General features: G+C 53.7%; 2 protein-coding genes across 2 annotated transcripts; one reads left to right on the top strand and one right to left on the bottom strand.

Moving 5' to 3' along the window:
- Nucleotides 1-4951: 4951 nt before the first annotated feature.
- Nucleotides 4952-6192, top strand: J4E83_000330 (uncharacterized protein; the record flags this gene model as incomplete). Its single annotated transcript, XM_049327293.1, has 2 exons — nucleotides 4952-5420; nucleotides 5468-6192. 2 exons carry the CDS (start codon nucleotides 4952-4954, stop codon nucleotides 6190-6192), a joined length of 1194 nt encoding a protein of 397 aa, XP_049193438.1.
- Nucleotides 6193-6444: 252 nt separating this feature from the next.
- Nucleotides 6445-8474, bottom strand: J4E83_000329 (uncharacterized protein; the record flags this gene model as incomplete). Its single annotated transcript, XM_049327292.1, has 5 exons — nucleotides 6445-6596; nucleotides 6657-6708; nucleotides 6895-7305; nucleotides 7442-8223; nucleotides 8450-8474. The coding sequence occupies 5 exons, from the start codon at nucleotides 8472-8474 to the stop codon at nucleotides 6445-6447; spliced, it is 1422 nt and encodes a 473-aa protein (XP_049193437.1).
- Between the last annotated feature and the right edge of the window lie 4292 nt (nucleotides 8475-12766).

The following is a 12766-nucleotide window of genomic DNA, read 5'->3' as shown; positions in this document are numbered from 1 at the left end:
AAGAGAGGGAATCATGATGAAGGAATGACTGTAGATCAGCGAGTGAGCGTCAAGGAGGACGGTAGCCTACAACTAGGCATGGGAAGGAGATCACGGTCCTTTGTATAAAGAGCCCCTGCTTGAGCCAAATCCAACCCCGCAACACCAAGCCGGTATGGATATCGCATTTCTACCAAAACTAAGCGTGCACTAGCCATGGTGTTGTATAGTGATAGACACGGTGGGTAACGCGCATGACGGAAACAGGCATAAGACCGAGTAGTATTGTCGTGCGTCAAGGCTCAATGCTGGGGTCAAGGATTTAGGCCGGCTAATGATCGGATGCTCAAAAGGCGCATGACAATCTCGGAAGGGACTGCAGCTGTTACACAACCGCTAGGGGCAGCGCCATACGCCTGAGACAACCCAACTCTTCTTAACAGAGAAAGTACAAAGAGAAACGTCCTCGCTCACGAAGAAAAGTACATGCCTAATGTATATTCAAAGTGATTGGTCTTGAATTGATCTTCGTATCTCGTGTAGAGTGCTAAGTTCAAGACTGGAGTACAAAGTCGTTGTATTGCCAAGCTGGCGGTCTCCTACAAGCTGCCTGTATAGGTGCACCACGATCCGATCCGATCGAGTGTAGATTGCGAAGGCTTTGTCCAATGCGCCACGTGCAGCCATAGCAGTCATGCGGCACGTTGCGTCGAAGCCATGATCGTAGCTGAGTGTATTCGTCTTCAGCCACATCAACGGTCCTATCACATGTCAAGATACCCGTTGGCTCGGACAGTGGATGAAGGGGTTGCGGGGTGGAGATGAAGACGACAAGGAGGATCGTGATGATGGACAGGGGCAAGGCGACCTCGGCTGCACTGGCGTATCCCCTTTCTGCTTCCGGCACACCCATCGAGCTTGTTCTCCGCCAACCACCACGCGTGTGGACCTATGATCTCATGTTCAAATCACACCGGCATTATGCAAAGTAGCAGGTACCGAGATGGAGTATTGGATGCGATCTTAGCATGCACCAACCGGGCTGCTGGCTCGACTCGAATCCGAGTCATCGATCAAGGCCCCGGGGCAAATCTTGCCGAGTAGAGAGACAACTGGAAGCGGTGCCGTGGAAGAGTAACCTTGCCCCTTTGAAGTGCTGAGCGGTAAACACAAACCCAATATTTCGCTTCACAAAAATGAGCACCTACAACGTGATTATCAAATCATCAGACGCCAGAGGTACTCAACTCATGAGAAGTTGCCCAACCGCCTGTGGCATTGAGGCTAACAGGCTGGACGTTTTCGAATGTTCGTGCAACGAAAGCAAAAGGCCATAGCGGAACTCCAAGTTCCGCGAATGACTTGGGTCTGGTAGCTATGCAAGCCCGAAGTTGATCCGACATGTTCAGCGAGTTGGGGACCAAGCGAACGCGCCTGCTAAGATGGTTGTAAAGCATACAGTATACTCGGAGAGGACCTCGGGACCATCGGGGCACACGACAGTTGGTTCAACAGAGTGACCAGCTGGATGGGTACCGAAACACATTCGTTGGGGTACTGAGCAGTTGCTATTCTTAATGGACCATACCCAACTTCGATCCAGAATGTTTATTGCTATTCTCCGGGCACACGGTGCGGAGTGCTCTTTCCGCGGTTTAATGGTGAATGAATTGCAATGAGTGACGATGTTGGGGTGAGGAGGCTTGGTGCATGCTGTTTATCGATTCTGGTGAGTTCGGATGCCGAGGTTGGGGCTGTGTGAAAGGCCACGCTGCAGCGTCAGACGAACGCTTCTCTGGTACGACATGACCGCTTGTCGAACCGAGAAATTCTTTGTATGATGCACTACCGAAACGCATTTTCTAGTCATCTACGGCTTGGCTATGCCCTTACTTAGAATACCTACATAGTAAAGCGCGGCATTGCTGCACCCACACAGGTCTGCGTTGCAGGTGCCGTCGAATCCGATGCAGCTGCAAGCGACGCGGTACCGCACTTGCGAAACACTGCTACAGCACGTCAGGCATTGATCTCCAAAGCTCCAGTTCGTCAGAGGCACAGCAACGGCCGGCAGCAGTTCGCGGGCGCTTCTCATGGGAGCCTTGGACAGAACGTGCTTTCGGTTCTTCCCGCGGTCCCGCTGTGATGTGAATTCGTGTTTGCTGAGACCCACAACCCACACTCGCCCATCCAGTGGCCGCGCCTGTCGTGAGCGCCTCGCGGGCTATCGGGCGGCCGCATATTCTTTTTGCGTCTTGAGGTCGGCTATTCTCAAGCCCTCCAAGGTTCCCTTGAACTCCCTGAGCTCAGTGCGCCGTTTCGAAAACGTCTTTGGAACGGGTTGCTGACCTTCCACTCCACGTTTCTGCACATGCATCTATCTGCAGGTCCCCGAGCTCAGCCCTACTGATTATTGATGACTACGACATCCTACAGGTGTTCGACCAGATGAGGCACCCCTTGCCCTTGTGTCGCTTGCCAAGGTCTTTATTTGGGCCCTACTTATGCGCTCGCCGAATCAGATTAGCCGCCCTTTCCCCTCCATCGCTGCCCCTCCACCACTCGCCAGCGGGGATATTCTTAGACACAGCCGCATCAGGGAACACAGTGGGATATTCTCAAACAGGCGCTTCCGCTATAGTCCCCCTTCCTTGTTCGAGGGACGAACCGCTCACGGTTTGTGCTTCGGCCATTCACAGGCCCAATTTGGGCCTGCCCTGGTCCCTTTTCATGGCGCTTGGAGCCACGACCCAGTGAACAGCCTCCTCTTCGCCTAGTCGCACATGCCGTTCTCGGTAGATGAAGATCGATCCGGCGATTACAGAAACATGTCCTGGTTTCAAAACAATTCTCCGAGTGGCCTACTGGTCTTTGTCGTGGATGGAGGCTCTGTATGCGGCTCACTGTATAAAGATGTTGGCCATGCCCCCTTGATAGAGCCTCAGACAATACAGACCCAAAGGTACGAACAGCAGTTGTTTCATTTCTACTCGCAAGGATATCTCCTACCTGTCGTTCCTCATCCGTCACTCTCGTTCGCCTACGCCAACACTCCCCTAATCATAATACGCTACTCGGTCGCTTCCATTGCTCTCATCTTCCTCCTCGCCGCGTCTTTCCTATCTCCATTCTCGTCATCACTTTCTTGTCCTACTAGTCTTTTCATTCAACTGGTCAACATGCCTAAGATTGAAAAGGGCCCGGCGCACCGCCTTTCCGTGTCGACCGCATCGGCCGCAGGCGGAACTCGCAGTTCCTCTTGGTCCGCTAGAGATGATGAGACGCTCATTCAGGCCAGGGCTCAAGGTCTCAACTGGAACCAGATTGGACCGAAGCACTTCCCTTCCAAGACGCCAAATGCCTGTCGCAAACGGCACGAACGGTTGATGGAGAGGCAAAATGCGGAGCAGTGGGACGGCGTGAAGCTGGACGTACTAGCGCAAGCCTATATGGAAGTTCGAAGGGACATGTGGAGCATGTTAGCTGCCCGAGTTGGAGAGAAATGGCAACTGGTAGAGACAAAGGTATGTCATGCGTGATTTCGTACTCTTTGAAGCACCTGGTGTTGACTCTACTCAGTGCATGGAGAAGGGTCTCAAGAACCTCACTCAGGCCTTTAGGTCGGCACAAAAGAAGCTCGAGAATGGTACCTACCACGACCATGAAGATAGTGGCGTAGGCATTTCTGACCTGGAAGAAGAACAAGAGGATCCCCATGTGGAAATGCATAGCATGTCTACGATTCCCGAAAATCATTACTCCGCATACCCAAGCTACCCGTTACATCAACACCAACATCAGCAACGGGTACCGAGCATCCAGTCTATGCTGCAGCCAATGCCACAACACCAACATCACATGCAACAGCCGATGCAACAACAAATGCAACAGCAAATGCAACCACCGATGCAGCAGACTATGCAGCAGCCCATGCAATACGCTTCGCATCACCTCCCGCATCAGCAATAATCTCGCAGTGTCATTGCCAGCCGGCTGACTCTCTTCAATGTCTCATATCTGTTTTACATCTCGTTGTCACGATCGCTACGAACTCTCAGCTTACCTTAAAAGCGGCAAGCAGTCTCTTTTTGTCCCAATACCCCCCATTGAAGACAGTCGATACCACGGGCAACCTCTCTGGTGGCTTTCTCAGGCACGCATCACCTCGATGATGGGTTATAGCCAGTCGTACTGGCAGTCACCTTATACCCCTTGAACCTACGACATTCGCACGGAGGACTGTAATCAGGAAGGAGGAACCGGACATTCATTCCCACCTGGACCGGGTATGCGAGGAAGGCTTAATTGGCGTTTTTCATTTTCGAAGTTTCCAGTACATGCTTTTCATGGTAACACTTGGGCATGGAGAGGGCCCTTGTCGATGATGTAGCCATATATTTCTTGTCAATGTTACATTTTTTCATCCCTTTATTCCACGTCGCGGCCATGGTTCGCAATGGCTGTCATACTGTCACACATCCAGAGCAAGTCCGATCCGTTACTGTACATATCTCAGCCTACTAGCAATCACAGAGACTCGGCTGCATCGATTTTGTGATCGCCCACGAGTCATGACAGTAGCCCTCATCGAGCGCTTCATTCTCGAGTTTGTGCCGTTGTTGTGACAGCTACAGCACAGCCCCCCACATGCACTCAGCCTCACACTGCACCTATATTCTACCCCACCCCGCAACCTCCCAATACAAACTCGCAGCACCTTGCAGCCCCCAATTATACGTATTCCTGCAGCGGCACGATAGCTATCCGTCGGCTTACCACGCGACAAACTCGTGCGGACGCGCAGGCTAGAAATCCATCTCGGGCCCCGGACCTCGATGGTGCCGCGCTAAAAACGTATCATGACATAACCACCGTTTTGGCCGCACGCGCGCTTGCTGGCCCCAATCCGCCCTTTGGCTTCTGCGAAGGTGGACGCGAGAAATTACAATGTTTGAGCGTGTGCGATTGCGCGATGCCCCGAGCCCCTCTGCTTCGCGTTCCCTATACCGATCCCCTCCCGGCACCTAAGCTGATTCCCGCGAGCGCGACGACGGCGAGCGGTGCCATCGCGGCTTTGGTCGACTTCTTGTCGCCGTCCCTGTCCACGTCCGGTGCGCCTTCGAGGGCGGCGCAATCGAGCCTCTCGACTCGGCTTGGTCGGGGCGAGCATGCGGACAAGACGCTGCTGCTTACGGGGGCAGGTATCTCGGTAGCGTCTGGCTTGGCCGATTACAGAGGCACAAATGGCACCTACACACTGAACAAGACGTACCGGCCCGTCTACTTTCACGAGTTCTGTGACAGCCACGAAGCGAGGAAGAGGTATTGGGCCAGGAGTTTCCTCGGCTGGACGAACCTAGAGAAGGCCAAGCCAAACAAGGCCCACGAGGCTTGTGGCGAGTTGGGGCGTATGGGTGTTGTTGGAAGTATCATCACGCAGAGTATGTTCTCCCTGGCAAACGTCACAGCATGCTAACGAGTTGAGCAGACGTAGACTCGTTCCACCCAACGGCGCACCCCGACCTCTCCACCATCGAGCTACACGGCTACCTGCGCAACCTCGTCTGCCTCACCTGTCGCAACGAATATTCGCGCCGGGCTTTCCAGAGCCAACTCACCACCCTGAACCCCTCCTGGGCCGCTTTCCTCGCCGAGATGATCGAATCGGGCGCCCTAGACACCGAGAACCCCGACGAGCGCCGCAAGAAAGGGCTCAAGTCGAACCCAGATGGTGACGTCGACGTGCCCAACGCCCCGTACACCACATTCCGATACCCGCCGTGTCCGACGTGCTTGGAGAAGCCGCCAAAGCGCGCAGACGGAGGCAAGGTCCACGTACAAGTCGACAAGGATGGCGCCTGGGACCCGGCGAGCGAAGGCGGAGTGCTGAAGCCTGCTGTCATCATGTTCGGCGAGTCTATACCCGCTGCCACAAAAGTCGCTGCGGAAGAGGCAGTCGATGCAGCAGGCAGGATACTCGTCATTGGAAGTAGTCTTGCAACGTACTCTGCCTGGCGGCTAGTGAAGAAAGCAAAGGACATGCAGATGCCGATTGGGATACTCAACATGGGTGGTGTCCGGGGCGAGGAAACCTTTTTTGGAAACGTCGCGGACACCAATACTGGCCGGGAAGCTGCGCGCTTAAGTGAGAATGCGGAGAAGGTTCTACCCCAGGTTGTGAGGATACTGCAGGAGATGAAGGAGACGAAGTAGAACATGTACGAAAGATGACGAAGTCAACACTGGCTCGGCAAGATACCATTGAGTCAATACGGTAATCAAGTTTGCCGTGAAGGCCGCCAAGCTAGCTAAACGATGCGCAGCATTCTAGGTATAACTTCCCATCCAACTCCAACGTTGCGTAAATGTGATATCATGTGATGAAGCAATTCATCCACCCGATGCGCGCCTGCACTGCGCGTGGGAAGAAGACAACCGGACACCCAACCCAAACCCAAAGAAACCTTACGCAACACCTTCACTATCCATTCCCTCTCCCCTTTCCTCACCATCAATGTCCTCAACAACCATCGTAAACCTGTCTTCCTTGAGCTTCATTCCCGGCGCCATGACCTCCCCCTTCTCTCTCTTCTGTATCAGCGTTCCCAAGTCTCTGCCTGGAATCGCCCTCAGATCCTCACTACAGCTACGGCAAATCCGCAACTGACACCACGTACACGCCCACTTCCTATCTTTGTCGTTCTCATGGCACACCATGCAGCCCATGGGCTGGAATATATTGTTAGACCAGATGTTGTGGCAATGTCTTGTGTAGCAGGAGAGTTGTGCGGGCGTGATACGTGGAATGTAAGACACGGGCAAAGGGATTGGTCGGCGGGTTAGGGGCTCGAAGGGAGGCGGTGTGGGTGGCGTTGTGGGCTCTGTGCGCAAGCCGTCAACGGGTGATGTTGGAACGGAAGGTCCTGGGAAGGGGGAGAGGTTGTAATCTTGGAGGTCGGATGATGTTGGGCGGGATGATGGGGCACTTGTGGGTCGTTGGAAGCCCGGGGATGGTTCGGGTGGGTCTAGTGATGTGGTGCGCATGGGTAGTCGGGTCTCAGCTGGTGGAGTGGTGCTTTGAAGTGGTAATTCCGACATTGCGAGGTATTCTTCCTGCTCTGTTGACTTTTGCTTGGTCTCAGTGGTGGCAACAGCAGGTTCGAAGCTAAAAGGCCGCCTCTCATCTTTTGGTGGTGGCAGTGGGGAAACCGGAGAGATCTCAGCATCCTTCTTTGCTAGGACTGGCTTCAACGTCGGGGAAGGTGTCATCTCAGGCGTAATGGTGTGCAATTCCATCGTGGGGATTGGAGGAGCCGGCCTCATTGCCTACGAGATCTCAGTCAGCAAACAGTATTCTTCTTTTGGAACAGGATCCAGGTACCCTTGAGTTTGCGAACATTGCAACGCAGTACGACAACTATCGTACAAGTACTGGAGAGGGAAAGGGGAGGCAGATATATACCTTCAAGACATTGAAGCCTGTGCTGCTTTTGCCGCGGAAGTGAAGGGGCGATGCCGGGGCTTTGATACGAGGGTTTGAGGGAAGACCCGTGAAGACTTTCTTAGGTGGTACAGGGACCCTGGTGTCTTGTTCTTCCCCCGGTGTCGGTGGGAGCTCTGCTTCCGTCTTTCGTAGCTTTTCGGCGGGCTGAGGTGCGGCAGCCTCGGGCATGTTTGCTTGACTGTCGACACTGCCTTTCCTTGAGACAGCATTTGATCGCTGGCTATCAACGCTCAAAGTTCTGGGCGCTGATGTGGGGGGCATTGGAGCGCCCTTCCTTCCTCGCGGTCCGTTATTCAGTTCTGCCAGACTTTTGAACTTTTTGAGACCTTGGTCTGGTACTGCTTTGCGCCCAATAACCGATGATGTGGTTGTAGTAGACGTCTCCGTAGAGTCTCTGCTTTCGCCTTGGGAAAGAAGCGAATCGTTTCTCGCGAGATCCGTCGCTGGCCTTGACGATTGGCTTCCCGCATCAGACTGCTTAACCGACTTCCGCCTCTCGGACTTTGCAGGTGGTGGAGGTGGAAGATCTTTCTCCTCTATTGCTGAAGAAGGGAGAGACTCTGATCGTGCTGGGAATGCTGGGGTAGGGGGCACAGTCGCTGTTGAACCGTTGCTGATGGTAAGCTTGAGAGATGCTGGCTTAGATTCGCGAGATAGGCTACGTGACTCGATCCTCCTCCTTGGTCGAGGTGGGGAGCCTGGCACCGGACTCCTTGGGAGAACAGGTGCGTCTTGGTCATCTGTTCTCTGTTAGCACCATTCGCTCGGGTTTATGATATGATGGCTTTGTCCATGCGGCTCTCTGAGCGACGACAAAGCAACGATGATGTATCACCACGCATACAGCACATTGGCATGCGGAATCGAGGTTGCAATATGACACACAGTCTGTACCAGCGAGCTCTTGATGAATAACCAAACACGGATGCAATCCATTATAGTAGAATTTGTGTGATCTCTGCTTACCTCTCAACTGAAACTTTGCTTCCATTCTCAACGCAGCTGGAAGCGGTTCACGTGCGCCGCTATCTGATCGTGACGGCGGCGCAGGAAGCTTTTTGTCCGCAGGTACGGGCGACCACGTTGAAGGAGATGCGTCGCCTCGGCCAAAAGAGTTGCCATAGTCGTTAAGTAGTGCGCTGACAATGTCTTGTCTGGATGCAGGCGCAGATAACATGCTTTGTTGAGCCATGACGTCGGCCATCGTAGGGTCGAGATATGGAATGTCGTGTATTAGTCCAAGCGGAGGTAGCGGTCAAGGAACGGTGTCGGATGTATGAAAAGTATTCGAGGAGACGTCGATAATGAATGTGTCTAAGGAGCGTGGTGGCAACAAAGAGAGTGACTATGCCGTGAAGCAAGATGAAGAGACAGGCCAGCCCGATTAATATCGACTTTGTCAATTAGTACAAGTCATGAGGGAATGAGAGGAGTGGAAGGGACACGCATAGCTAACCCTCGCGGCGAAGCTGGACGTCTCAGGTACAAGAAAGTGCATGGGACACGGCTGGCAGAAGACTGGTCGGGCCTTTCAAACGCATGAAGTGTTTGACATAAGAGCCAGGAAGAGGCTGGCCTGGCACAGCTGACGACCAAGGGCTGCGCGGATCATCCATGCAAGGATGGAGGGCGTTGGAGATGACAGGACAGTCCACAGCTCCACCGCGGCGCGGGAAACCAACGTTGTTCTGCTGAATTGGTCCACGGGGCATGCCGGCCGACCTGGCAATTCCTTACCACAGCCGGTCTTGACATGGACGCAATCAAGTCCATAGCGCAAATCAAGTGCATGTTATCGACGTTGTACAAAAGGTCCGACAACGGGAAGCTGAAGCACAACGTTGATGTGTAACGTCCCAGGCGACCGCTTTCTGTCAAATCACGGCACCCCGCAAGGCTGATCACCACGTGACGAGGGTCCGCCACGTTTCAGGCTTGTTCGGAGGAGATCGAGAAGACATGCCGAGCAGGTGATCAAACCCACAGCCGGACATGCGCTGACGTGTGACGTTCGCAGATCCACATATTGTCCTTGTCCGCCTTACATGGAGTCACCATATCCATCGCGCGCTATGCTGTAATTTCTTTTTCTTCGGAAACAAGTGCGTCGGCCGAAACGAAATGACAACAACGGGGACAGGGTATAGGCAAATCGTCAGCGGGAGCGGACCCAAAGGCGCGATCGTGACGGATAGATTACCTGGGTATGTGGCATCGGTGACCAAGAATCCCAGGCTCATGGGTTGCGCCATGGCCCTTCATATTACACCGACAGACTCACAGCCAATCACTAATCAAGCCCTCGATACTTGTATTCGTGAAACGAGTTCAAAAAACTGCTTTGTGCGTAGCTGACTTTTGATCATTCGATCACAGTCTGTGCAATGTTATTGGTGTACAGAAAAGACGCCTCACTCATGGCGAACTGTGTACACGTCCAAGTGTCTCGTCGTGCCTCGACAGGCCGGATCGCGGCAAAAGCCAACGTTATGGGCCAGAGGACCCCATGACTATCCCGCCAGGTTTGCAACAATCCAAGACGGCCAAAAAAGAATCCTCCCAAGCGCCGTCGCTAATGACCAGTCGATCCTGATATCAATAATAACTAAGGTAAAGTATTTACAAGTATAGAATGTATAGGGTATCGCTCCATCACTGGAAGAAGTAAAGTAAAAACATTAAGATCAAGCTTATCGTGGGTGTGATTGTGGTGGTGGTCGTCGTCGATGCAGCCCCTTTGAGTGGGGCGGCCGTGACGTTGACAAACGTCGAGCCGCATGCTATTGATATTTGCTGAGCGGCCGAGGTATAGGTTTTTGAAAGAGGTTGTGTTGCGTTGTTGCTGTAAGTGGCAAATACACCCATTGCTTGTTGCAAACACGAGTTGCAGGTTGGCCTTGATCCGCCGGGAAGTTCTTGGCCAATGGGTAGGTAGTATGGGTAGGCATCTCCCGGTGATGACATGTTGCTGACGGCGTTCGCAAAGCAATAGTTTCCCTCGTCATCATGCAAACAGCTTGCTTGGTAAGACGGTTGGTATGCAACGAGGCCATTGTAAGCCTGTAGCACCAGGGGATTGTCGGTGTCGTAATCGGCTTTGCATGCCATTTCCGATAGCAGCTCTACTGCGAAATTATCCAGGGTAGGTTTGCATTGTGCTGCGTTTACTCCACAGGTTGCATCGAGAGTCTGTGTGATGCGTAGTGTAGATTTGGAGGCGTCGAAGAAACCGCTTGACGTCTGCATGGTACTGATTAGCCACACTCTTCTCTCTCGTATTATTGAAGTACCATACCTGCAATAGCAAGGAGAATGGGTGGCAGTCGTTGAATGCCTGACTCTGACGTAGGCGATTAAGGAAGTTTGCGCATGAGTTTGTGAAATTATTTGATAGGCCAGTATCGAATGCCGTGGGGACTTTGAATCCGGTGCCAGAGCCATCAGAGTCTGTTGTAATGGCGCGTTCCGAAAGAGTTGCAGAGGGTGTGCGGGTAACATCGTCGTCGCGTTTTAGAGGAGGCATCAATCGCGACGCGGTGGGTGGTGGGCTGAGATCCAGGTATAACGCCGATCCTGTCCAGGCAAGGTCGTCTTCGACGAGCAGGGCCGGTCGATCACCATAGGCTTCCGTTGCGGATACGGGGGCAGCCTGGGAACTGCAGGATAGAGATATGACGAGCAGCAGAAGCAGCGCGCGAAACTGTCGGCCGATGCGTGGTGACACTCGAAGATATAAGGGGACACCGCGGCAGCGGTTTTCGTGTTGCCTCCTCCGCGTTGGCAGGGGAGCATGGTGCGACAGGATCGCTACCGACTCGCATTCGAAACATTGAGGACTCATCTCCAATAAACGGTACTATAGCAGTCGAGGATGCTATTATTAACCGCAGAATTTCCTCGGAATCCGGATACCCATGGCCGTACGTAGGTACCGTTGCTGTGACAAGGAGGTTTGCCGCCACTGTCAATGACTGCCTAGGTACTTCGTCCAACCTCAGATTCGGGTACCTTGCAGTGGTTCAGCAAGTGTCCGAGGGCTTTTTGCGGGCCGTCAGGGGTAGGGTAACGGTGGTGACTAGGAAAAGGCAAAGAGTGACGGCCAGCTGGGGGGACTTGCTTATCAATGTCGATCGCAGCCAGAAGAACGGCACGAACAGCCTTTCGTCGATTTATTTAGCAGCCAGAACGTGTCCAAGCATGAGGAGCGGCCGGCCCTTATGATGATTGCCATGCAAGCAGCGAATCCTTCAAGCCACCGGCGCCCATGCCTGGCCTGCTAGCAGCTAACAAGCCACGACGGCCCCGTGCAAGCAAAACTCGTTTCTTCGGCTGATGACTGGCACGCGATTCGGGTAATAGAAGCTTTCGACCGAATCACGGTCTGTGAGCGGAATGACTATGATAGGCTGGATATGCACTGGTTTGTACAATGCAATAAAACGCAGCCAAATCGAGCGACGTTCTGGCCAGAAAAAACGGGACGCGGTTGTCTCTGGCGGCGCGGTCCCCAACGCCTTCGCCAAAGCCTGCCCCCTGCGCGGCAACAAGGCTCACACTACAGCGCCAGAATGCAGCCGCTACAGGGCATGTCGCGAGGAGCAGCGCTGTCAACGTAACTTTCCGGCAAGCGTTGGAAGTTGCGTTGCCCCTCCATGGCGCGGATGATGATGAAGATTGTGTTGTCCTGTTGAACATGGAGGTGGACTCGTTGCGCAGTGCGTTAGTGCCGGAGGTATAGCCTGGAAGTCGCTGCAACTGTCTCGCCGTCACGGCACCCAACACTCTAAACAGTGTCGCCAAGCCAATAAGCCACTGCGAGCCACGCCCCTATCGGCTCCGTTCCTTAACATCTTTCGTGTCTCGGTCAGCTACAGAGCTTGAGTCGATGTTCACATTGGACCACACGCCCGCTCGCTGGCCTCTTTCAGCGCGCGTGGCCGGTCGTCTTCTCACGTCCCGACGTTTGAGGGCAGGTGTGTAGGACTAGCGAAGAACTTGTCCGTTACCCAGCAACCTTCCTGTCCGGCGTCCTGTGCCTTTACCAAGACTGCTCAATATCGTCTTGTCAGCAAACCAACATCGATGGCTATGTTGGCAAACGGCGCACGTATATGATACCGAGAACAATCTGTTTGCACCCTACAAGTGACCCCGCCCCCCTATGCACTTACCTATTCCGTAGGCACACGCCGCATGGAGTGACTACCTGTTCCTTGCCGTTCTCGAACGTCAGCTTTCGGCCACTGTCAAGCGGCAGTGTTAGTGCCCACGTTCCGGCTCTCC

The sequence above is a fragment of the Alternaria metachromatica genome (assembly GCF_023757995.1).
Source record: "Alternaria metachromatica strain BMP 0045 chromosome Unknown scaffold_1, whole genome shotgun sequence".
In the NCBI taxonomy this organism is placed as follows: domain Eukaryota; kingdom Fungi; phylum Ascomycota; class Dothideomycetes; order Pleosporales; family Pleosporaceae; genus Alternaria; species Alternaria metachromatica.
Note: the sequence above shows the minus strand (reverse complement) of the source record. Positions and strands in the feature narration are given on the sequence as shown.